Source organism: Typopeltis vanoorti, chromosome 19 (genome assembly GCF_054136105.1).
Source record: "Typopeltis vanoorti isolate ZY-2024b chromosome 19, IOZ_Tvanoo_1.0, whole genome shotgun sequence".
In the NCBI taxonomy this organism is placed as follows: domain Eukaryota; kingdom Metazoa; phylum Arthropoda; class Arachnida; order Uropygi; family Thelyphonidae; genus Typopeltis; species Typopeltis vanoorti.
Window position 1 is genome coordinate 71,679,652 of NC_143567.1, and position 24,715 is coordinate 71,704,366.

General features: G+C 35.4%; 1 protein-coding gene across 1 annotated transcript in view; it reads left to right on the forward strand.

The window, feature by feature from the left end:
- LOC150096239 (midasin) overlaps positions 1-24,715 on the forward strand; it is a 1,081,806-nt gene that overhangs the window by 261,470 nt on the left and 795,621 nt on the right. Inside the window, exons 25-27 of the mRNA XM_090409469.1 lie at positions 8,961-9,077; positions 13,644-13,790; positions 22,718-22,862. Of these exons, the coding sequence (XP_090265595.1) occupies positions 8,961-9,077; positions 13,644-13,790; positions 22,718-22,862 (409 nt within the window). The remainder of the gene's footprint in view (positions 1-8,960; positions 9,078-13,643; positions 13,791-22,717; positions 22,863-24,715) is intronic.

A 24,715-nucleotide genomic window follows, 5' to 3' on the forward strand; every position in this document is an offset into this window, starting at 1 on the left:
CCACTCCATATCACTTAAATATCTGTTTTTCTACTGTGTGCCTCTTCTGCAGATATTTTTAAGGAGATAGTTCAGAATATTGTCCATAATTTTTCACACTTTTCTTTACTGTTCCTGTACATACTGTCCATATACAAATTCAGGATGGTTAACTGTGCTTTCTTTATTTGGTCTAATTTGTTGATATTATCTTTCTCTGAAACCAATAGATTATAGGTACAGATCCAACTGTCACTTGGATACTTATAATAAACTTACAAAGTAGTAGATGAATTTTGTTACCTGGTGTAAGATCATCACCACTTTACTTAGCGGAAGCCTGGAGTCTGAAGATGTTCAATGTTAAAGCAAAGTGTAGGATTATCTGATGATAACCTGATTTTATCCATAGTACTATGATGTGTTATAGGTTTCCAGTCTTTTTGGGTATGAATTGGCAAAAAATCATTTCATTCATTGAAAGAAAGGAATCATTTCATTCATTGCCTCTACTTTGTTTGGCTTTAAAATTCCTCATTATATAAAACCACTGTGGTTTTCATCACAGAACCTTGGTTAAAAGTCAGGTGCAGCAACAGTGTCATTAGAAATGAAAATAAGACATCAGTAGCAAAGAAAGTGGAGGTATCAGAGGTGTATTACATAACTGTAAGAACATAGTGGGTGAATATGAATTGATACTCAATTTATATTCACCTGTTACTAAAAAAGACCAAAACAGGAGAGATCTTCCTGAATTATAAGATGTATTCAGGCTCTACATCTTATACATAATATAAATCTAGTATAATATAAAATTAAATTATACAAATATAATTATTTACATAAAGCCAGTTTAAAAAGATTTCATAAAAGGTGTAGTTTTTCTCTCGCAATCGCACCAATTTACTTTCATAATTTAAAAAAAAAAACATCTTTGCCAATCCTTATTAGCAGTTAACAACTTTGGCTTTCCACTGCATTCAATAGTGGAATTAAGAATTTTCTTTCTCTAATTCATAGTCAGACATTCTTCTCAAATTACACTCTCCCTTAAACTGAAAAAAATTAATTTTCTTCTCCTGCCACAGTAGATTTCAGTGTAAACAATTATCAGAGAAGTTACTCTCCTTCAGAAAATTTTTCATGAGAAACGATAAACCATTGACTTTGCAATTCTCTATAAATTCACTTCATTACTTAATGAAATCTGTTCCTTTCTTGTTTCAGAAGACATTTTCCATCCTATGTCTAGCATTAGAAGAAAAAAACAGAGATTTCTGTCCTGCAACATAAAATTGTTCTGGCTTCAATTTTGTCTGTTGACAGAAACATATACAGGGTTAAATAAATACACTAGACTAAACCTACCATGAGACTCCACTCTTTCTGAACTATGCTATTGTTTATCCTTTTAAAAAACAATATTTCAGGTCCTCTTCTAGATTTTTATCTTCAGGCAGACGTTTATCATTTGAAAGAGAAATACTTTCAGATAATTCTATTGATCTGTTTGTTCCTTTAACTTTTTTTACTCTGCTTTCTAAAAAGGAACCCATATTCTCTTTCTAATCTGTACAACAACCAAACCAAACAGCTGTCACTTACTAGACTAGTTGCACTGCTACCTCAATGTCTCTGCATGTGCACATCAGCCTCAAACTGCCAGTTAAGCTCAGTTGTGCCCTCCTTGTATGAGTAGGATGAAATAATGTTAAAATAAATTTTTCAGGTAGGAAAATATAGTTTTGCTATATAATTTTAGTCTATTTCAATAAAGAGTGACAATTCATTGATATCTGTTAAAATAAAGTTAAAATGAGTTCATTTTCCATATTTAATATACCATCATCACTAAAAATTTTGATTAAGTAGCTGAAATGCAACAGTAGATGATATTCGACCAGAAATGCTCAAGCATGGGAGTATAAAAGTTTTTACTTGTTCTATAGGTTCTCCATTCGCAATGCAGTTGATATTTTCATTGTATTTGTCTGGTTATTGCTGACCTTTCTCACTTGCAACTCAAATAAAGACTTTGCTTGATATAATGCCCCACTGAAACCATACAACTGCAGCGTTTTGAATACCTTCTCTCCTGGCACCTTGTCATATGCTTTTTCCAGATCTACAAAATGTAAATACAGATACAGATCTTTGTTATATTCCCATGATTTCTCAACTGTTTGTCGTAAAGTGAAAATCTGATCCTGACAGCCTTTATTTGGCCTGAATCCAGCTTGCTCTTCACCAAGCTTCTCTTCCACAGTCCTTCTCAACCTTTTCTCAAGTATACTTGTGAAACACTCAGTAGAGAAATACTTCTGTATTTCTCACATTCAGTTTTATTTCCCTTTTTATATATATGGGTACTATGAGAGCTCTACTCCAATAATATGGAATTTGTCCCTCTGTCCAGGCCTTCTGAACTATGCAGTGTAGTCACTGTAAGACTTTTATATACTTCCATGCTTCAGCATTTCTGGTCGAATATCATCTACTGTTGCCTTTCCACATTTCAGGCCTTTGATGACTTTTTCTATTTCAGTCATGGATATGTATTCCTGACTGCATCCCTGTCGAGTATTTTTTTACCACTGTGCTATCACTTCTTGATTAATTTAGCAATTTTTCGAAGAAATTACTCCATTCATCAAGGATATCTTTTTCTTCAGATTTCATGTCACAGTTATCATCTCTAATTCCTTTTACAGCACTCTTTCCTCCATTTCTGAGCTTCTTCAACAACCTCCAGAATATCTTGTCACCTTCTTGATATTTATTTCTATGCTCTTACCGAAGTCTTCTCATGACTTTTGTTTAGCTAGTTTTATACAGTGTTTAGCTTTCTTACCTTTGTCTCTATATTCTTTAAGAGCACAAGCTGACTTATTTGACAGGAACTTTTGATATGCTTTCTTATTTTCTTTCAGTGTTTTCTTCGGGACTTGCCACTGAATCTCCGAGATTTGGTTCCTCTTCTCAAACTCTTTTTTCTTGAATAATGGTTGTGTATTTTAGTCTACAGTTCACATATGAGAGCTGCTCAACTTTTATTCGCTTTAAAACTTTCTTACTCATTCTTCTTTTCAATATGAAATTCAATTTTATTCTTCTCAGTACTAAATGGTGATCACTTTCAATTTCAAATCCTCTGTATGCTCTAGTGTCTTGCACCAGAGAGAAAACATCACTATCAACAATAACATGAAAAGTCAATGAGACTTTTCTTATTCCTTGCCTCTTCTCCCCATGTGAATTTGTGCACATTTTTATGTTGGAACATTGTGTTAGTAATAACCATTCCATGTCCTGAGCAGAAATCCAGCAGATATTTGTCAGTGTATTATTATTACACCGACAAATTATTACCTTTGCTCTTTTCTCAAAATTTTCCCAAAATATTTTTGTTTGTCTGACAAGCATTTCCTACTCTACTATTTAGATCCCCAACAAGGACAAACTTTTTCTGTTTCATTGTGTCAATTGCTTTCTCTAAAGCCTCAAAAAATTCCTTCACTTCTTCCTTAGTAGAATCTTCTGTGGGACCATAGGCACAAATAAGTCTCGTTGTCCAGTTCCCCATTCTGATATTTGCCCACATCACTCTACTTGAGACTGTCTGCCATTTAAGAAGATTAGCCTCTATTTAGTGTTGAGTACTATGGGTACCCCTTCTTTTCCTTGATTGTCATTGCCTGAATGTATAACATTTTGTATTTATTGCTCAAAGATCTCACCAGTTTTTGTCTTTTTTTTGTTTCAGTCACCCCTGTTATGTCGATCTGGTACTTATCCCATTCCTCAGCTAGCTCCATTTCTTTGCCATTCAGTCTTCTTATGCTGATAGTACTGATCTTGAACTCTGGTGATGTCAAGTTGGTGTTAGGATTAATTCTAGTAGCTGACTTTTTGCTGTTTGTCCTGGTTCCCTGGCAAAAACAATTGGAGCCTTGTTTAATCGGGCGATGCCCCAGCAGGCATTAAATTCTGTCGTGTTGTACCATCATTTTATATTTTGGTTTAAGCCAATAAGAATACAATTTAGTTAGCTAAATCCCAAATTGCCAGCCCATACTCGTTCGTTCATTATCCAGGTAGATACCTAACAGATTGCACCACAAAAAGGTGAGGATTGGACATTATGTCAGAATCCCTGGTCTGTTCTCCGCATTCCTTTGAAGGCTATATGGAGGTCTCAGTTATACAGCTTCAAACCTTAATCACAGCGAGCAGGGTTTCCAGACTATGTAAAAAAATGAGAAATATAAAATATATGTATATAAATTGATAAAAATAGAGAAAAAATCTTTAGCCAACCCATGGTACAAAATGTAGTATAGGTTTACAAAATAACCTTTGGTGGGTGGGAACAATATTAAAAAAAAAAAGGACAAAAATAAACTAATGATAGTATATACATTTTTGAAATTATGGATTCTACAACCGTGTTAAAATAACTCTTTATTATCCCGACGTTTCGATCTTCATATCAAGATCATCATCTGGAGCATGCATAAATATACAATATTTATTTATTTATATTTATGTATGCTCCAGATGATAATCTTGATATGAAGATCGAAACGTTGGGATAATAAAAAGTTATTTTAACACGGTTGTAGAATCCATAATTTCAAAAATGAATGCTGATCACCGTGTAACACTAAAAGAAAGGATAATGGTAGTATATAAGTATTATTTAATGGTGTGCTGGAGCTGGCTTGTGCCAGCCGGTTGTTAATTTTTCAAGAATTTTGAGAGCTAGTTGTTAAAGTGACAATGTCTAAAAACTGTAGAATGGCACTCACTTCAATCCACAATGCTAATGGCAGTTCGGTGATGACATAAAAAATCCATCAGGGTGTGTGCTTATTTCAGAAAGTAGAGTTAGTAACCCAGACACTAATGGAAATATTGAGAAAGCTGCTCCAAAAAAAAAGGGAAGATGGAAACACAGTGTTGTAAACATCAGGTGATACACAAATGAATAAAAATATAGGTGGTACTGTACAAGTTTTCAATACTGTTTATGGTTTGTTAAGAAGATGTAACAAGCCTTTATTCATTATTGAGGTGTCATGGGTATTACTAAAAAATGACCTAGATATAGGCAATGGAATTGATTGACTATATGTAAATGATAAAAAAAATTAATATTATTGCTGCTATCATCATCATCAAATTCCTGACATGTACCCTCAAGGAGTTTACAGGATATGATAGTACTACATGAAAAATATACGTCATTACTAACTTCCTATCTACAATTTTCCTCCAAATCAATCTGTTACTTGTCAAGACTCCAACATTATCAGATCTTATATTTCTATCGTCTAAGACACTTTATACCGTCAATCCACCTATATCTTGGTCTTCCTCTGGGTCTTTTTCCTGCTAACCTGGCAGAGAACACTTGTCTTGCTAATCTTTCCTCGCCCATTCTGTTTAAGTGACCATACCATCTGAGATTAGCTCTGCTAACGCATTCCTGGATGCTGACAGTGTCAAGTTCTTTCCTAATATCCTCGTTTTTAATATGATATGGCCATTGATGCCATCTGTTCACGCCTCTAATCTTTCTCAGGACTCTCATATCTGCGGTCTCTCGTCTTTGGTCAAGTATTTTACTTCTGACCCAGCTCTCAGATCCATAAGTTAAAACTGGTTTGAATACTGTCTTGCATACAGCTAATTTAGTGTTCCAACTAATTTCTCTCTTATTCCATATGAATTTATTCAATTGACTTCCTACCATACCAGCTTTGTTCATTCTGTTGTCTATTTCCATATTTAATTTACCATCTTCAGTAAAAATCGTGCCTAAGTAGCTGAAATGTTTTACTTGTTCTATAGGTTCTCCATTCACAACGCAGTTGATATTTTAAACGATTCTACCTATTTTCATTTTCTTTATCTTTTTATTGCTGACCTTCAGACAATATCTATTACAACAGTTATTCAATTTAGTTAGGGTATCTTGCAAACTTGTAGTGGATTTATTTAGAAGTATAATATCGTCTGCATAAAGCAAGGAGCTGACATTAACATCTCCAATTCTGATATCATTTTTAATACCACTTTCCTTCATAATGTGATCCATATAGATAATGAATAACAGAGGGGATAATGTACTTCCTTCAATTCTAACTGCTGATTTACAACTCAAATAAAGACCAAGTATTGCTTGATATAATGCCCCAGTGACACTATATAACTGTAGCATCTTGAATAGCTTCTCTCTTGGCAGTATGCCTTTTCCAGATCAACAAAACTTAAATACAGATCTTTGTTATATTCCCATGCTTTCTCAACTATTTGTCATAAAGTGAAGATCTGATCCTGACAGCTTCTATTTGGCCTGAATCCAGCTTGTTCTTCACCAAGCTTTTCTTCCACAATTCTTCTCAACCGTTTCTCAAGTATACATGCATATTATATCCCCAGGAACACTCAGTAGTGAAATAACTCTGTAATTCTCACTTTCAGTTTTATTTGCCTTTTTATATATGGGTACTATGAGAGCTCTACTCCAATCATCTGGAATTTGTCCTTCTGTATAGGCTTTTTGAACTATGCAGTGCAGCCACTGTAAGACTTTTACACCACCATACTTCAGCATTTCTGGTCGAATATCATCTACTCCTGCTGCCTTTCCACATTTCAAGCCTTTGATGGCTTTTTCTACTTCACTTCAAGTATGGATATGTATTCCTGACTGTATTCCTGTTGAGTGTTTTTTACCACTGTGCTATCACTGCTTGTTCCATTTAGCAATTTCTCGAAGTAATTACTCCATACTTCAAGGATATCTTTTTCTTCAGATTTCTTGTCACCTTTATCATCTCTAACTCCTTTTACAGCACTCTTTCCTTCATTTCTAAGCTTCAACTCCAGAATATTTTGTCATCTTCTTGATATTTATTTTCTATGTTCTTGCCAAAGTCTTCCCATTACTTTTGTTTAGCTAGTTTTACATAGTGTGTAGCTTTCTTACATTTGTCTCTGTATTCTCTAAGAGCACAAGCTGACTTATTTTCCAGGAACTTTTGATATGATTTCTTCTTTTCCTTCACTGCCTCTTTAACTTCCTGTGTCCACCATGGAGTTCTGATTTTTCTATCCTTGCAGACAACCTCACCACATGCCTCTCTGGCTGAATCAATCAAGGTTTGGTTCCTGTTCTCAAATTCTTTCATTTTTTCTTGAATAAGCTTTGTGTATTTTGGTCTACAATTCACATCTGAGAGCTGCTCAACTTTTATTCGCTTTAAAACTTTTTTACATATTCTTCTTTTCAATATGAAATTCAATTTTATTCTTCTCAGTACTAAATGGTGATCACTTTCAATTTCAAATCCTCTGTACCCTCTGGTGTCCTACACCAGGTAGAAAACATCACTATTAACAATAACATAGTCAATGAGACTTTTCTTATTCCTTACCTCTTCTCTCCATGTGAATTCGTGCACATTTTTATGTTGGAACATGGTGTTAGTAATAACCAGTCCATGTCTTGAGCAGAAATCCAACAGGTATTTGCCATTATTATTGGCTTTGCTCTTTTCTCCAAATTTTCCCAAAATATTTTTGTATATCTGACATTCATTTCCTTCTCTGCTATTTAGATCCCCAACAAGGACCAACTTTTTCATTGTGTCCGTAGTTTTTTCTCGAGCCTCAAAAAATTCTTCCACTTCTACCTTAGTAGAACCTTCTGTGGAACATAGGAAGAAATAAGTCTCATTGTCCAATTCCCCATTCTAATATTTGCCCACATCACTCTACTTGAGACTGCCTGCCATTCAAGAAGATTAACCTCGTGTATTGTGTTGAATACTATGGCTACTCCTTCTTTTCCTTGTTTGTTATTGCCTGAATATAACATTTTGTATTTATTGCTCAGAAAGATCTCACCAGTTTTTGTCTTTTTTGTTTCAGTCACCTCTATAATGTCGATCTGGTACTTTTCTAATTTTTCAGCTAGCTCCATATCTTTGCTATTCAGGCTTCTTATGTTGATAGTACCAATCTTTAACTCTGGTGATGTTGAGTTGGGGTGTGCTTTAAGATTTGTTCCAGTAGCTGACTTTTTGCTGTTCTCCCTGGTTCCATCGCTAAAACAACGGGGGCCTCGTTTAACCGGGGGAGGCCCCAGCTGACATGAAATTTGTTATGTTGTACCATCATTTTGTAACCACCAATAAGAATACAATTTGGTCGGCTAAATCCCAAATTGCCAGCTCATCTCATTCGTTCAGTATCCAGGTAGATTCCCAACAGGGTGCACCACGAGAAGGTGAGGATTGGACATTTGATCAGAAGCCCTAGTCGTTTCTCTGCATTCCTTTAAAGGCTATGCGGAGGTCTCCTCTCAGTTATATAACTTTGATCCTTAAGCACCCCTATTACTGCTATTATTGTTGTAAATCAGTAAAACTTACAATAAATATACACATACTCTTTTACTGTTCAGGTGTTATACCTTGCACTTGCATGAGAAGAACGAGCTTAGTTACCAACTAACTCGGTTCATGCTATCTGTGCATCAACATTTCCACAGAAATTGTATCTGTGTCATATCTAGTTTTGTCTTTTAACAGTTGAAATGAAGTTGCTTTTGATGATTGCATCTCATTGTACATTTGTGTACAATGAGATGTAAATTCTCATTGTGCACAAATCACTTTGTCATATTTTGATTTTGTATACCATAAAACATAATGATTTTTGTTGAATCCAATCAATCCTTTTATAATGAATCTGTTGATTAGAATGGGATGAACATGCACATGTTGGTGAAAAACTATTGTAGGTTAAGTTATTATCGACAGGTTAGTTTGAAAAAGATTGCATTCAGAATACTCGCATTTACTTGAAGAAACCTTGTATATGAGTACCTCTGTTAGTCTGGTTTATTTTAGAAAATAGGAATGGATTTACTTTTGAGTTATACTTTAATGTTCTATTCTAATTTATAGGTACTAGATGATAACAGAGAACTCTTCATACCCGAAACTCAGCAAACAGTTAAAGCACATCCTAATTTTATGTTATTTGCTACACAAAATCCTCCTGGATTGTATGGAGGAAGGAAGGTAAGATGTTCCAAATTTTCTTTAGTCTTCAAATAATTCATACAGTCTATTTAAATTTGTTTTTATTGTGTCTTTCTATCACTGAAACTGCATAGTATATCTTATCACTTTAAAACTGCAGCTGAGAGTCACAGATTATCTAAGTTATGAGAGAAAGGAAAAAGTCAAAATAATTAAGAAAATCACGCTTGTTCACGAATAAAATGAGAACCAACTATAAAACCAAAATATACATAAAGAATAAAAATTCAGGCACTCTTAGAGAGTAATCTGTAATGTCTAAATTAACTGTAGTTATTTACAAAGGATGATTGCTCTCCTTTCTGCTACTGTGTACAGACAATCTGCTGCTTCATCACAAGTGAGAGGAAAATGTTGGAAACCTCTGTCTCATATTTTACTGTCAGTTAAGATCAGCTTATATTGAACAAGCCATTTTTAGTGGCTATAAACAAACAAAGATTGAAAGTTATTGTTTGCTTTTTTTTTTTTTTAATAATCTTATATTTTATATTAGGATTCTTTATTGTTTGCTGACCTGATTAACCGAATGGATCACGTATCCTCTCTTTTACCAAAAGACCTGTTGAAATCCCACCTGTGGGCATGAATGTCTGTTGATGTCTTTTAGGTGATAGATGAGTTTCCTCGCCACCTGGTGTACGACCGCTAGTTCCTGTTTTGGCGACCTGAAGTCGCTTCAACTATATATATATATATGTGTGGTCTCTAGAGCAGGGTTCCAATATTGTAACTCTTGGTGCTAATGTAGAGGTTTACATCCTTTTGTCAGTGGGATTCACATTTTTTTTAAAGTAAATCAAAAAATTGTAGAAATATAAAGAATGGAAAAACTTAGATTAAATAAAGTATGTTTATTGTAAAGTTTTCACTGTAATACGGTACCCATGGTCAGAATTTCTGATTCCAGATTAGCAGTATGAATTTTAGGCAAAATTTATACAAACCTATTTTGAGAAGAGGCTACAAAAAATTGTGGAAGAGAACAAACTGGGTTTCCAAATAGAGATTGTAAGGATCAGATTTTCAATTTAAGAATAAGAGTTGATAAATATAACAAGGATCTGTATTTAAGGAATATAAAAAGGAAATGTTTTAAAAATTTTATAGATTTGGAAAAGATATATGACAAGGTATCAAGAGAAAAGCTGTTGAGAACACTGTAAATAGTCTACACCAAGCAAAAAGTTATATATTGTCTGTATTTATTTAAATTGCAAGTTAGTAGTTAGAATTGAAAGAGGTATAGGAAGATTCTATAGCTTTCTGAACCTCTGAAGTTCTTTGCTGTAAGCACCAACTTTTTTTACTCTTTTTGGTCTTGAGCTCTTCCAGTCCAGTTCAGGATTCCCATCTCAAGTCTTTTGGACAATATCTTCCTAATGTTGATGCAGTCTTCTCTAAGTCACTTTCTATCAGGTGTCACCTAATGCTTGTTTAGCTGTTCTCTTCTCACACATTCTTTTCACATGTCCATACCATCCTGCTGTAACTTTTGATCTTGCGTATTGCTGTCATTTTATTTATATGTAGATACTGCATTGCTTAACTTAATTTTTGTACATAAATTAGTAAATAATCTTTGACAACATATGTGTTGCTGTATCCTTTGCTATGGCTCAGTACGACCTTTGCTGTTCTTGCACCAATAAACCTTAAACCAACCAATCCAAGTCACCTCAATCTGCAGGTTCTGATTTCATCAGATAGAAGTGGGGATCTGTAGAGTTCTTGATTATATCTTCTTCATTTATCTGTTATGTTATCTCTTACAGGTTCTAAGATTTTGAGGATTTTATTTTCTGTGATCTACAAAGCTTTTTGCACCTTGGTCTGTTATGCTTCAGGTTTTTGTTCCATATAAAACAATAGGTCAAATGATTGTCTTGTATGTTTCTATTTTAACTCTGCTAGGTAGAATTTTTGAAAATAGTAAATGATGAGATCTATTGGAGGCATGTATTCTAGCTTTTATTTCTATACTAATTTTATTACCTTAAGTAATCAATATTCTAAGATATTTGAATGAAGTGGCATTTTAAAATTTCACATTATTAATTGTAAGCTGGTCATTTTCCCCTTGATTGTTGTTACTACATACTTTTAAATATTCAGTTTTATTCTGGTTGATTTGTGATCCTAGTTTTTCATCAAATGCTTTCTAAATGTTATTCAGATGTCTTCAGAATTTTCTCAAACTGTGCATATGTCATCTGCATATTCCAATATTATTTTCTGCTCGTGTTATTTATTAGTTTCTTCAGTACAAGTACAGGAAACTTCTTTAGTGTGTGAAACAGCGGTGCACACTATTTCCGCTTATTAACGTTCCACATCGAAAATGATCAAAGTTTTATTCTAACCCAGATCTCAAATTCATAAGTTAAAATTAGTTTGAACATTGTCTTCTGTGTGAATTTCATTATTTCGTATATTTCATCTTCTGTGGATCATATTATTATTATTGCACAGGCACCTCCATGGAGTCCTAAGACTCATCGTGGGAGATCCAAATTATCAACGCAGTATCTGTCATACCTCTCCTTGAAACCATTAACAGACAAAGCATGCACAACTGACTTAGGCAACCTATTCATCCAATCGAAAAATCTAGTCCTCATGCTCTTGCTAACTCCCACGGATGACCTCTTGTTCTGCCCCCACTAGCCAAGTACAGAAACATTTCCCCTGCATCGATCCTTTAAGTAACTTAAATGTTTCTATTAACCCCCCCTTTTTTTTATTTCAACCGACTTTTGCAATCCGCAAACTCTCAATCTATCCTCATAGGGAGCATTCCACAGACCATTTTGGTCACTTATCTCTGGATTCTCTTCATCACTTCCTCATCCCCAAGAAACCCAGGTGATCACAGCTGAGCACAGTCATCCATGTGGTTGCATCAAGGCTTTATAAAGGGAAACGATGACAAGGGGGTGGGGTGCTGATTATCAGGTGAATTGCAGCCAAGAAGATTAGGAGTCAGTTAGTTAGGTGGCAGTTCTTTTAAGTTAATCTGGTATGAGATTGAGGCCAATAGGATAAAATATAAAATTGGTTGCTGCTATAGGATGGGGTACCAGGGATGGTGTGGAAGATATGCAACAGCAGATTAGTATAATGAGTGCAAGTTGAGTAATTATTATGGGGGGGCTTCAACTTTGGAGACATAGATTGGAAGGAGGAAAGATCACATGACAAGAAGGAAATGGAATTTATTCACTTACAAGATAACTACTTGAAGCAGTATGTGACAAAGGGTGACTCAGGTAGGAGATGTTGATAACTGTTTACTTTATTCACATAATGTTACACCCCTAAATAAATCCAGTATAAATCTGCAGGATTCCTGAACTAACTTCAATAATTGCTGTAATGAATATGACATGAAAATGAGCTGTAAAAAACAAAGAACTATGAAAATAGGCAGGAGTATTAAAAATATCAGTTGCATCTCAAATTAAGAACCTATCAGTAAAACATTTCAGCCATTTAGGGACAGTTTTTAATGTAAGTGGCAAATTAAATATAGAAATAGATAACAGAGTAAACATATCCATTCTTGAGGGGGAGTCAACTGAATAAATTTATATGAAATTATTATTATTATTATCATGAAAGATATTATTATTCAGGAACATGTAAGAAGACCTAATTTCCTGCTTTACTCATTTAAAATGAATGGGAAAGGAAAGATTAACAAAGTGGGTTTTTGACACTTAGCTGGCAGGAAAAGGCTGAAAAAAAAAAAAAAAAAAGACCTACATCTTGATGGATTGATGCAGTTTGAAGACCAAAATGAAACATTTGTCAGTATTGGGATCCTGGATAACACTTATATAGAGAAAAATTGTCAGTAGGAAGTTAGTAACAGTATAAATTCTTGATTTAGTACTTTTATGGTATACTAGTACTAAATCAAGAATTTATACTTTGGCTAATTTGCTATTGACAATCGCTCCTCAAGGGTACATAACAGGAATTTCATGATGATGACTTTATACTCTACCTGATGATATCTTTTTAAAAATAGACAAAATATGAGGTAATTATTCTTTTTTACAAATGTTAACCAGCACATTAAGTGTATGATATTATTGCTGATATTTAAAATTGTAGCCAAAGCTGATAAAGATATGAATCCAGTGTATTGTGTCTGTTAATTGCATGTGTTTTTCTGGCTGGTTTGTCTTTTTTGCATGTAGAAAACTAGACTTTCTAGTATACGATCACTATACTTTATAAATGCTTTGTATGCTAAACAGTTGCACTTCACAGTGTTTCATGGATGCAGTTATAAAAAGAAATCTTGTCTTTTTATGGATAGTGTCAGTAGATGTTGTAATCAGATGCTGTTTCTGAAAAAGGATTAAAATGCGATACTGATTGAAGTATTCCTGAAACATGGAGAAGAAAAACATGTTAAAAAAAATGCTCTGTAAGATTTGCTTTATCAAAAAAGCTTGTATTATAGATTTGTTTACTAGTAACTAGAAGCAGTTCACAGGATGGCAATTATTTCATATACTGTTTTTTTAAATGTAGGTATTATCCAGAGCTTTTAGAAATCGCTTCATTGAACTTTATTTTGATGAAATCCCAAGTGGTGAATTAGAAGAAATACTCCACAAACGCTGTGCTGTTCCTCCTAGCTATGCCAAAAAGATGGTGCAAGTGATGCAAGAACTTCAGGTAGGTGAAATGTAGAAGAAAATTTCAAAGATGTACTTCCCAGCAGGATTAATTCTGTTGAGTAATTATATAGTATAATGTTCCCCACAAATCAGCGAAGACAATTTATATTCTTATTTTGTCTTAATGCCCAGAAATAATGCTTCTAAGTGCAGGATAAAGTAATATATATATATATATATAGGGAAATTTCTCTTTTTTGCAATTTCTTCCTCCCAAACATTGTTAATTTACATAAACAAATCTTGTGTTCAAATCTTCATCCCTTACAACTGATAATTTATATCTAACAGTTTTTTTTTTTTTTAATTTTTTTATTACAAAGGGTGGTTCAAAAGATTTGAGACAGTTTATATAAAATAACCATTAATAAATATACCATGTTAATTTTATGTTAAACTTCAAAGTAGATTCATTGACTGATTGTTTGCTCATTAAGACAATTTGCCAATATCTTCTTTTGGATTGCTGTTCAGTTTCCTTGTAATTGCACTCTGAATTTCATTTAGTGTGACAAACTTTTAGTAGATGTCATTATTTAGAAATGAAGACCTTTTAATGAAAAGTTCAGTTTAGAGAAAGAATAATTAGCTAGATCAAGGTCTGGTGAGTAGGGTAGATGGTGAACAGTAGTGAATATCCTGCCTCCCAAAAATTACTTCACCAGCAGAGCATTGTTGTGAAATAGGAGCCAATTGTTAGATTAGTACAATGCCAGTCTTACTCAATTCATTCTTTGTAGTAGAATGCAAAAAATCATCATAAAATTCCAAATTGATCTTTTGACCATTAGGTACAGACTCACAATGAATTCCTCTTTATGTGTCTAAAAAGATGATTGGCATCATTTTCACTCAATTTTTGAAATTCACTTTCTTGGGTTTTGGTGACACTTCATTGCAAGACATATGTTAAACACCATGTTTCACAACCAGTAACAATGTTGTTACAAAAATGTTCATCTCCTTCTGCCATTCTTTATACAAAACTATCGATACTCTGCTCCTCTATTGTATCAGTTGCAACACATAAAAACCATTATCATCAAATTCCTGACATGTACCCTCAAGGGGTGTACAGAATATGATAGTACTACATAAAAAATTTACATCATTACTAACTTCCTATCTATAATTTTCCTCCAAATCAGTCTGTTACTTGTCAAGACTCCAACATTATCAGATCTTATATTTCTATCGTCTAAGACACTTTGTACCAGATCAATCCACCTATATCTTGGTCTTCCTCTGGGTCGTTTTCCTGCCAACCTGGCAGAGAACACTTGTTTTGCTAATTTTTCCTCGCCCATTCTGTTTAAGTGACCATACCACCTGAGATTAGCTCTGCTAATGCATTCCTGGATGCTGACAATGTCAAGTTCTTTCCTAATATCCTCGTTTTTAATATGATATTGCCATTGATGCCATCTGTTCATGCCTCTAATCTTTCTCAGGACTCCATTTTTCAGGCACTTATCATAACAGTGCACCAATAGTTGCATACTGTCATCGTAGAAGGTTGCTGGGTGTGATGCAGACCACGTATTGACTGCTTCTTTGACCTCGTCGTAGTCAAGTTGAAATCACCGGCCAATGAGGAAAGATTTCAGATGTTTGAATAGGTGAAAGTCGCTTGGCTCGAGGTCAGGACTATATGGGGGATGATGGAATTGTTCCCAGCCAAAGGTGGTGAGAAGTTGTTGTGTTACACCGGCCATGTGGGAGGCAGGCGTTAGTATGAATCAAAACAAAGCCCCTGGTAAGCATGCCACGTCGTTTATTCTGGATCGCACAACACACCAATTCCTGGTCTGTCCTGAACAGACAAATTCCTTCTCTGTCCCAAAATGAAGTGCACATGATTTTCCAAGTGGAAACCATTGTCTTCAATTTCGTCTTGACTGGTGATGAGGTGTACCTCCACTCCATGGACTGTTGTTTGGATTCAGGGTTTACGTGTGAAATCCAAGTCTCGTCCTTGGTGACAAGTCTGCTTAGGAACACATCGCCATCCTCATAGTAGCATATCAACAATTCCAATGCACTGCCCAGCTGATTTACTTTGTGTTGTTCTGTAAGCAACTTCGGCACCCTGCATGCACAATTTCATGAAGACGTGAACTTGAAACTTCTGGGAATTTCAGCGAGAGTGATGTTATAGTGAATCCCTCTATTCTGTCGAATCTTCTCTTCAACTGAACTCATCAAATCGTCAGTCACTAAAGATGGTTGCCCGCTCTGTTCATCATCGTGCACACCTGTCCTTCCTTCATTAAAAAGTCTTACACATCTTCTACCATTGAATTACTCATTGTGTGTTCTCCATCAACCTCAATAATTTGTTGATGAATTTCAGCTGCTTTAACATTCCTCGCATTCAAGAAATGGATAACTGACCTAATTTCACATGTGATGGGCGATTCGATTTTCTTAGACATTATAAACACAAAACTATATACAAAACTACCAAGAAGCGTGCGCACTGCGAGAATGTCTGAAAATGGCACCGACGGCTTGCTAAGGAATCAACAAACTAAACATGTGTGCGCACCATTGCAATCACAGCACTGCAGTGAAAATATTTAAAAGCAGAACTTATTTTATGGGCGTCCCTCATACATGCTCTTTTAGCACTGAATTGTAGAGTGTACTATGCAAATATTATTGAAGAAAGAAGTTCAGAGAATTTGAATACAAGGATCAAACCTTTGAGATTCTGTGGCACACCTCTAAAGAATATATCGATTGATTGAGCTAGGGAGACATGATGAAGTTGCTTACATTGCATAGACAGAAGAAAGCATATGAAAAGTTATTAGCAAGATAGATGGTAGATGCCCTGACTGATGTAAGTAGGGTATGTAAGTTCTGTTCGCTACAAACTTGGTATTAACTAGGTCAACCTACTCACTGATGAGACCTCAATAAAGGTCGAAACCAGTCTGAGTAGTGACCTTCTCTTACAATGTAGAACAGTAATACAGCTCCTAGGAGCTAAGTGCACATTATGGGTAAATACCAAGAATAGTGATCAGAGCTTGCTCCACCCTTACTGTGAGTTGCCTCAGTGTTGCACTACCAAATGGGTCAGATGTTGCACTATCCAGGTATTTGCTTACGCTTAGAATCACCGAACTTTATATAGTTTCTTATTCGGCTAAGAAACAATATGGGATGTTATATCCCTTAACTTAAATAAGTTCATGTCGCCGAATTGAAGCCTTTGGCTCTTCATATAATTAGTAATTAAAAGAATATATTTTTGGTGTGCTGCAGAATTTTAATAATTAGTCTAGGTGTGATATATTATGAAAAAGGTTGAAAATCAAAATCACTGAGCTACACCAACGCAATCTACTGCCCACCACCACTAGTATTTTCACAGACAACCACAAACATCCGTGCCGGTGGCAGAATTTGAACCCGCAGCCTTTGGCTGGAGAGCAGATCTGCTAAGTTTTGGATTGACAGTAGAGTTCTTTTTTAATTTTTTGGTCAGTTTTACATGACGTCTCATGTACCGCAGCAGACAAAGAATTTGAAAAAATACGAGGTCGACAGATCAAAAAATTCAGAAAATTAAAAAAGAACTCTACCGTCAATCTAAAACTTCCTACCAACACCGTAATCAACCTTTCTTCAGTCACCTTGAAGCCTGAAGCACTCAACGCACTTTCACGTGGCCACAACTTCGCCATTGCTCCCAGAAAAATACCTAGTGAGGATATTATGATCCAGATCGAACGTGGAATCTGCCACCTTCCGAATCAAATCGCCAACAGTGTAAGACTGGATGTAGCTGGTATCCTCTCCAAAGCAAGACCACCAAAAATCAACATATCCAACAAGGAATATAAAGCTTTGCAGGAAATGAGGAATAATAAAGAAATAGTTATCACCAAAGCAGATAAGGGAAATGCAACTGTAGTACTTAACCAAAAGGACTACACAAGTAAGCTTAATGCTCTTCTATTAGATCGGGCTACTTACCTCCCTATCGAATACAATCCCACCAACTCACAAATCAGAAAACTTCACAGGCTCCTTAAGAAAGTCACTTCTTGGCCTGTAGAAGTTACCAACAGATTAAAGGCATTTAACTCTATACATCCCCCCCCCCCCCCCAGTATTTATGGACTCCCAAAAATACATAAAGAAAATGTGCCATTACGTCCCATAGTGGATGGCATTGATTCCCCCACATACAAATTAGCTAAACATTTGGCCAAAGCACTCACACACACTATACTGGCAACACACCATCACACATAAAAAAACTCGGTGCACTTCAAAGCCAGGATAGAAAACCTTACACTCCAACATACTGATATAATGGTTAGCTTTGACGTCTCCTTCTTATTCACAAATGTCCCACTCAAGGAAACTTTAGAGCTAATCCAAGCTAAATTTTCTCCCGATATCTCAGCCCTATTTCAGTTCACAATGAACTCAGGTATTTCGTTTGGCAGGGAAAATTCTACAAACAAATAGAGGGGACAGCCATGGGTTCACCACTCTCCCTACCCTTGGCCAATTTCTTTATGGAGACCTTTGAAGACAAAGCCTTATCCTCTGCCCCACAAAAATTGTGGGGCAGAGGATAAGGCTTCGTTATATGGCTTCGCTATGTTGATGATGTATTCGCTATTTGGCCACATGGCTCTGATACACTCCTCTCCTTCTTAACACACTTAAACAACCAACACCCCTAGAATCAAGTTATGGAAAAAGAGGAAAACAACAGCCTCCCTTTCCTAGACACACTAGTCATCCGCCAGCCTGATGGAACCTTAGTTTTCTTAGTTTATAGAAAACCCACCCATACAGGCAGGAGGCAGGTACATTCACCCCCCTCTCTCACAACAATATGGAGTGGTGAATACACTATACAACAGGGCTAAACTAATCTGTTCTAATGACAAGGCCCTAAACACTGAACTAAATTACATCCTCAACACTTTTCTCAGCCAATGGCTACCTCCCAAAAAATATTGAAACCAACAGACCATAACTCCCCCCTCCCACCACCACCACCACAACAAGGATTACTCTGAATCCATCACCATTTCCTACATCCGAGGCACCTGGGAAAAAATTACCAAAATCTTAAAAAAAAACATGACTTTAAGATTAAAGTTACAGACTCCTGTTACAGACCATACAGAAAATTGGCATCCCTTATCTGCTCCACTAAAGACCTACCTGGTGTATACCAGGTCCCTTGCAGCTGCAAACTGTCTTAGTTTGGCCAAACAGGCAGGACAGCGAATATCAGAATGTCGGAACACAAGGACTACATCCGTTTTCACAAGTACAGCCGCTCTGGTCTTTCAGACCATGCTCTGGATACACGCCACAGAATACGGTGGAAGAAAGCTACAGTAATACACCATAGCAAATACAAATTCGAAAGACTATTCATGGAATCAACCTCAGCCCTAAGAAACTCTCCAAACCTCAACAAATTTGGTTGTATGAGACTGCCCCAAATTTGGGAGGCTTACATCAGCAGACTTTCAGCCCAACGGCCAAGAACACCTACTTAGCCCGCTAGAGGGCACCATCAGGACTTTTAGGAGAACAATAGCTTCATCACTTTATTCTCAGTTAGTGTTGTAGTGCCTACGTGCACGTGCATTTTTTTGTAAGTTCCTTTTGAAGATGACAACGTGACATTGCTGAAATATCGGAAATATTTATTAAAGTGTAATTTAATTTATATTCTTATCTACGTTGTCAATTCCTTAAGTGATTTAATAATACATCAAAGCTAGAGCTCTGTTGTTATTAGGTTACAAATTAAATTAAGCTGAAAAGCAACATGTTCACACACAAAAAAATTACTTATATAAGTATACATATAGATAGAGCCCGTGTAGTTCAGTATAATCAGTGTTTGCAACTAGAGGAAAATTTTCTAAGGTTCCTGACCAGTTCCCGAGCTAGTCGATCTCTGGCATGGGCGAGTTATTTTTTTCTTCCAGAAACTCGGATTTTTCAACCTGTAAACTCAAGAAAACCAGCCATCGACCCACACTATTTTCAGACATTAAAAATATTGTGTTGGTGTTAGGGACCGTGCGGTGGCAGCACTTGTTAGCCATCTTCTTCACTGCGTACCGATTCATTAGTGATAGCCTTGGGCCAGCTTTCCCTGTTCGGCTACAGATTGAACTGCCCACTCAGTCTCCAATAGTTAGATAGGGTGGTTAATAGGGATAAAAATGGCCTTGCTTACTCCCTATACTGGAACAAAAAGGCGTAAGTTGTATACATGTCGATTACAACAAACCAGTATGGATGGAGGCCGATAAAAGCTGAAAATTGCTTAGAGTATTAAAGTCAGTGTTTGCTGAAGACTAAGTGCCTGAATGTGTGCCACCAATTTTTGGGATTTTTATGCCACCATTATTGTTAAGATTAGGGTGGTTAATCAAAATTTCACATGCTTCTTTAAATTTTTGTTCATACCAGGTTTTTGTATGATGTAAAGAACAAGGACATTTCCAGTCAATTTGGTGTAGGGTGTTAAGAATGTGATCTTAGAGGCCTGCTTCTCCAGAATTGTTAAATTTAATGTGTCACTTGTGTTCTTTTTTCATGGATAGGGATTGTATGTCCAGTTTCCCCAATATATGGTAAGTTACAGAGTGTAATAGATGTAATAAACTCCAGTATGTACCAATAGGGGGATCCTTAAGGGGGGGCGGTTGAATATGTTTTTTAATTTTAAAGGTGGTTTAAAAGTGGCATTAAGGTTATAATGGTGTAGAATTCTATTAATTTTTTCTGATAACCCTTTAATGTATGGGATAGCTATGATTTTACTGTAATCTACGAGTGACGTCCAGGAAGTAAGTTCCATTTTTAAATATTTTCACTGCAGTGCTGCGATCCCAACAGTGCTCATGCATGTTGAGTTTGTTGATTCTTTAGCAAGGCGTTGGTGCCATTTTCAGACATTCTCACAGTGCATATGCTTCTTGGTGTGTGTGTGTGTGTGTGTGAGTGTTTAAAATGTCTAAGAAAATCAAATCGCCCGTTGCATTTGAAATTAGGTCATTGCTTATCTTATGGTTTATGGAGAACACACAATGAGTAATTCAATGGTATGAAGATGGGTAAGACTTTTTAATGAAGGAAGGACAGGTGTGCACGATGATGAACAGAGCGGGCGAGCATCTTTAGTGACTGACGATTTGGTGTTGTCAGTTGAAGAGAAGATTCGACAGAATAGGGGATTCATTATGATGTCACTCTTGCTGCGATTTCCAGAAGTTGCACATTCACGTTTTCATGGAATTGTGTCAGAGAAACTGAATTATTGGGAATTGTGCATTCTGGGTGCTGAAGTTGCTTACAGAACAACGCAAGGTGAATCGGCTGGGCAGTGCATTGGAATTCTTGACACGCTACCATGAGGATCGCGATGCTTTCTTGAGCAGACTTGTCACTGGGGATGAGACTTGGGTGTCGCACGCAATCCCTGAATCCAAACAACAGTCTATGGAGTGGAGGTACACCTCATCACCAGTGAAGACGAAATTGAAGACAATGGTTTTCACTCGGAAAATCATGCACAGTGTGTTTTGCTGGTAGATTCTTGGGTCAAGGTGAATTTGTAATGTCAAACCCTTAAGAAACTGCATCGTGCAATCCAGAATAAATAACGTGGCATGCTTACTAGCAGTGTTATTTTGATTCGTGATAATGCCCAACCACACACGGCCAGCTTGACACAACAACTTCTCGCGACCTTCGGCTGGGAACAATTCCATCATCCCCCATATAGTCCTGACTTCATGCCAAGTGACTTTCACCTGTTCAAACATTTGAAATCTTTCCTTGGTGGCTGGCTGTTACAAGATGACAACGAGGTCAAGGAAGCAGTCAGTACGTGGTTTGCATCACATGCAGCATCCGCGCAGTTAGCCTAGTGGCTTTGCGCTTCGTAACCATATGCCTGGGGAAGGAGTGTCCTAGGTTTGATTTCCCGTCAACGACGTGAGGAGCTCAAGGATCTTCCTCAGCCATAGCCAAGTTAGCCAGTCTTGGGCATGGACAGCAGGGTTTTTTCTGCCAGTTTATCTGGTGTTTTTTTATCCCACAAGCAGGCAAACTGGTCTGAGGACATACACAGATTACAGGCAGGAATACTGACCCAGCCATAGGTCTGATTCGTCAGACTATGTGGGTTCCTTTAATTCTGTTTAATTCTGTATTTTGTTTTATAATTTCATACTCTTCTAGTTCTATGCTATATGTCTCCCATTATTTGTTTGTATTTGTACTTTTTAATGTCATTTTTGTGTGCTTTATATATGATTCCTGCCAATCCTTTATGTTATCTTGTCAATGTACGATTAAATGCTATTGCCTTTGACCTGTTTCTTGCCATACATAAATATCATTCTGTTGTAAGTGTATGATTTCTCACTATTTTCTTTGTGTGTTGATTGTGATATTTTTTTCTAGGAAATTTAGTTTACTAGTGTGAATCTTTTGGGCTTTTACTGTTTGTAATATTGAAGTTTAAAATAGATTCTGTGGATGGGCTATGGCTTTTATGTAGTTTGTTATAGTGCATCATTCCATTATATTGTTGTTTGCTGTGGTGTACATCTATTCTACAAGATTCACAACTGCACTGTGGTATTTATGCAGGACATTAATAAGTTTTGAGAATGTAATTCTCTTAGATTTTTTAAGTATGCTTCTGTACTGTATAAACATCACATCTTAATTGGAAAAAGCTGGTACAGCATATCATGAGTAATATATCAATAAAATAAGAGCCAAAACACACGTACTCCTTAATTTTTGAATTTATTTATTGTTTGTTTATTAAATATTATTTTTTTAAAAAAAATCTAGGTTTTTTTTTTTTTTTTTTTTGAGAATATAGTGTGCAACATATATATATTTCAGGTTTTGCGTCGAGGAAGTGGTATATTTGCAGGAAAACAAGGGTATATTACACTTAGAGATCTCTTTCGATGGGGTGAGCGATATCATCTAGCTAACCAACAAACATCACTACTTAATGATTGGGATCAGCTTCTTGCTGACGAAGGTGAGTATTTTGTTACATTTATATTCCATATGTAAAAAACATCTTTCTGCCTAGAGTTGGAGTGTAATCCCAATTTGTAAAATTGGGATTACACTCACTAAAAATTTTTACCAAAAATTCAATGAAATTTTTAGTAAAATTTCATTGAATTCAGCCTGTTTTTTATTTTAAGTAAAAAGGACACTCATTTAAGAATCCCACAAAAGACAGGCCTAACTTGGAGTTACTTGATAAAATTAAAACAAGTGTTATTTATATATGAGTGACAGTTTGTGACTAATAAAAGTCACTACACTGATATACGAATGTGGCTAGTAGTTTCTTTCTTATTACAAATTTTTTTTTTTTAGGTATACAAAATTACATGTGGTTATTAAGTATATTAGTCAGAATATTTACTTTAAAATAGTTTCACGAATGAAGTGAAAATGTAAAAGAAATATGAATCTTTTCTTAATACATAATATAATATTATTTGCTACCTCTCATAGCTTTTATTTACTGATGATTCACCATGCTGACTCCATTAGAAAATAGTTGTGGATATCAAATTTCTTTTTGGAAGTTCAGTTTCTGTCTTACCCATCTTTTGTTGATCTTGATAGGCTGTAGTCCACTACCTATATTAAAACAATTTTTATATTTGTATTGGACATTATATTTACTATTTTTTAAAAATTGTTTAAAAATGTTTTATTAAACATCTCCATTTTCACTTTTCTATGACTTTTTTTTTTAATTAAGATATGGATATCGGATTTCAGATTTAATCATCACGATCATCAATTTCCTAATATGTACCCCAAGGGGTGTTCAGGTTAATATGACTGCATGATCATGTCATTATCATCATCATGCATATCAAGGATTTAGGTCTAGCATGGCCTGTTCTGGCCTTAGAAATCATCGTTTAAGAGGACGTCCTGGATTTCTTTTTCCTAATGACTTGTACTTTAAGGCTTGTTTTGGTAATCTTTCAGTGTAGTGACTTTTCATTCTTTGAACGTGTTCCATCCATTTATGTTTATATTTTTTAATTTTTTTCTGTTATTCTTGGTTTAATTCTTTCATAATTTCTTCGTTTCTTTTGTGATCAAATAGGTTATACTTTGCAGTTTTTCTCATAAACTTCATTTCTGCTGTTGTTAATCTTTGTTTGTCTTTTTGTTTTATTGTCCAGATTTTGCTTCCATACATTAAGACTGGTAGGGCTAATGTATTGTATACTTTTAGTCTGGTTTGTTTTTGAACTAGGTTTGGTTTAAATATAGAGTTAATTACACCTTTTATTTTTAAATATTTTGCAATTTTTAGGTTTATATCTTTTTCATTTTTGTATGTGATTATACATCCTAGGTAATTAAATGAATTCACCTGTTCTAAGATCTTGTTATCTATTACTATTTTTGTTCTTGCTGGATCTTGTCCTTTAAAGCCCATAGTTTTTGATTTTTCTGTTGATATTATCATACCATAATCTTTGGATATCTCATTTAGATCTAAAATAGCTTTCTGTAGTTTATCTTCAGAATTTGTAATTATTATTTCATCGTCGGCAAAAAGGAGAGTGTTTAAGTTTACTGTAGAAGAAAGTTTAATTCCTTGATGTAAATTTTTATTCCATTTTATTATTATTTCATTTAAGTAGATATTAAAAAGAGTTGCTGAGAGGGGACATCCCTGTCGGACCCCTTGGTTTATCTCTCTCATATATGATAGCTCGTGATTTAATCTTATTTGTATTTGATTATTTTCATATATACTTGTGATAGCTTTTAGGATATTATTTGGTATTTGTCTTTCTTTCTTTTAATATGTTAAATAATATGTTTCTTTTAACTTTGTCAATGCTT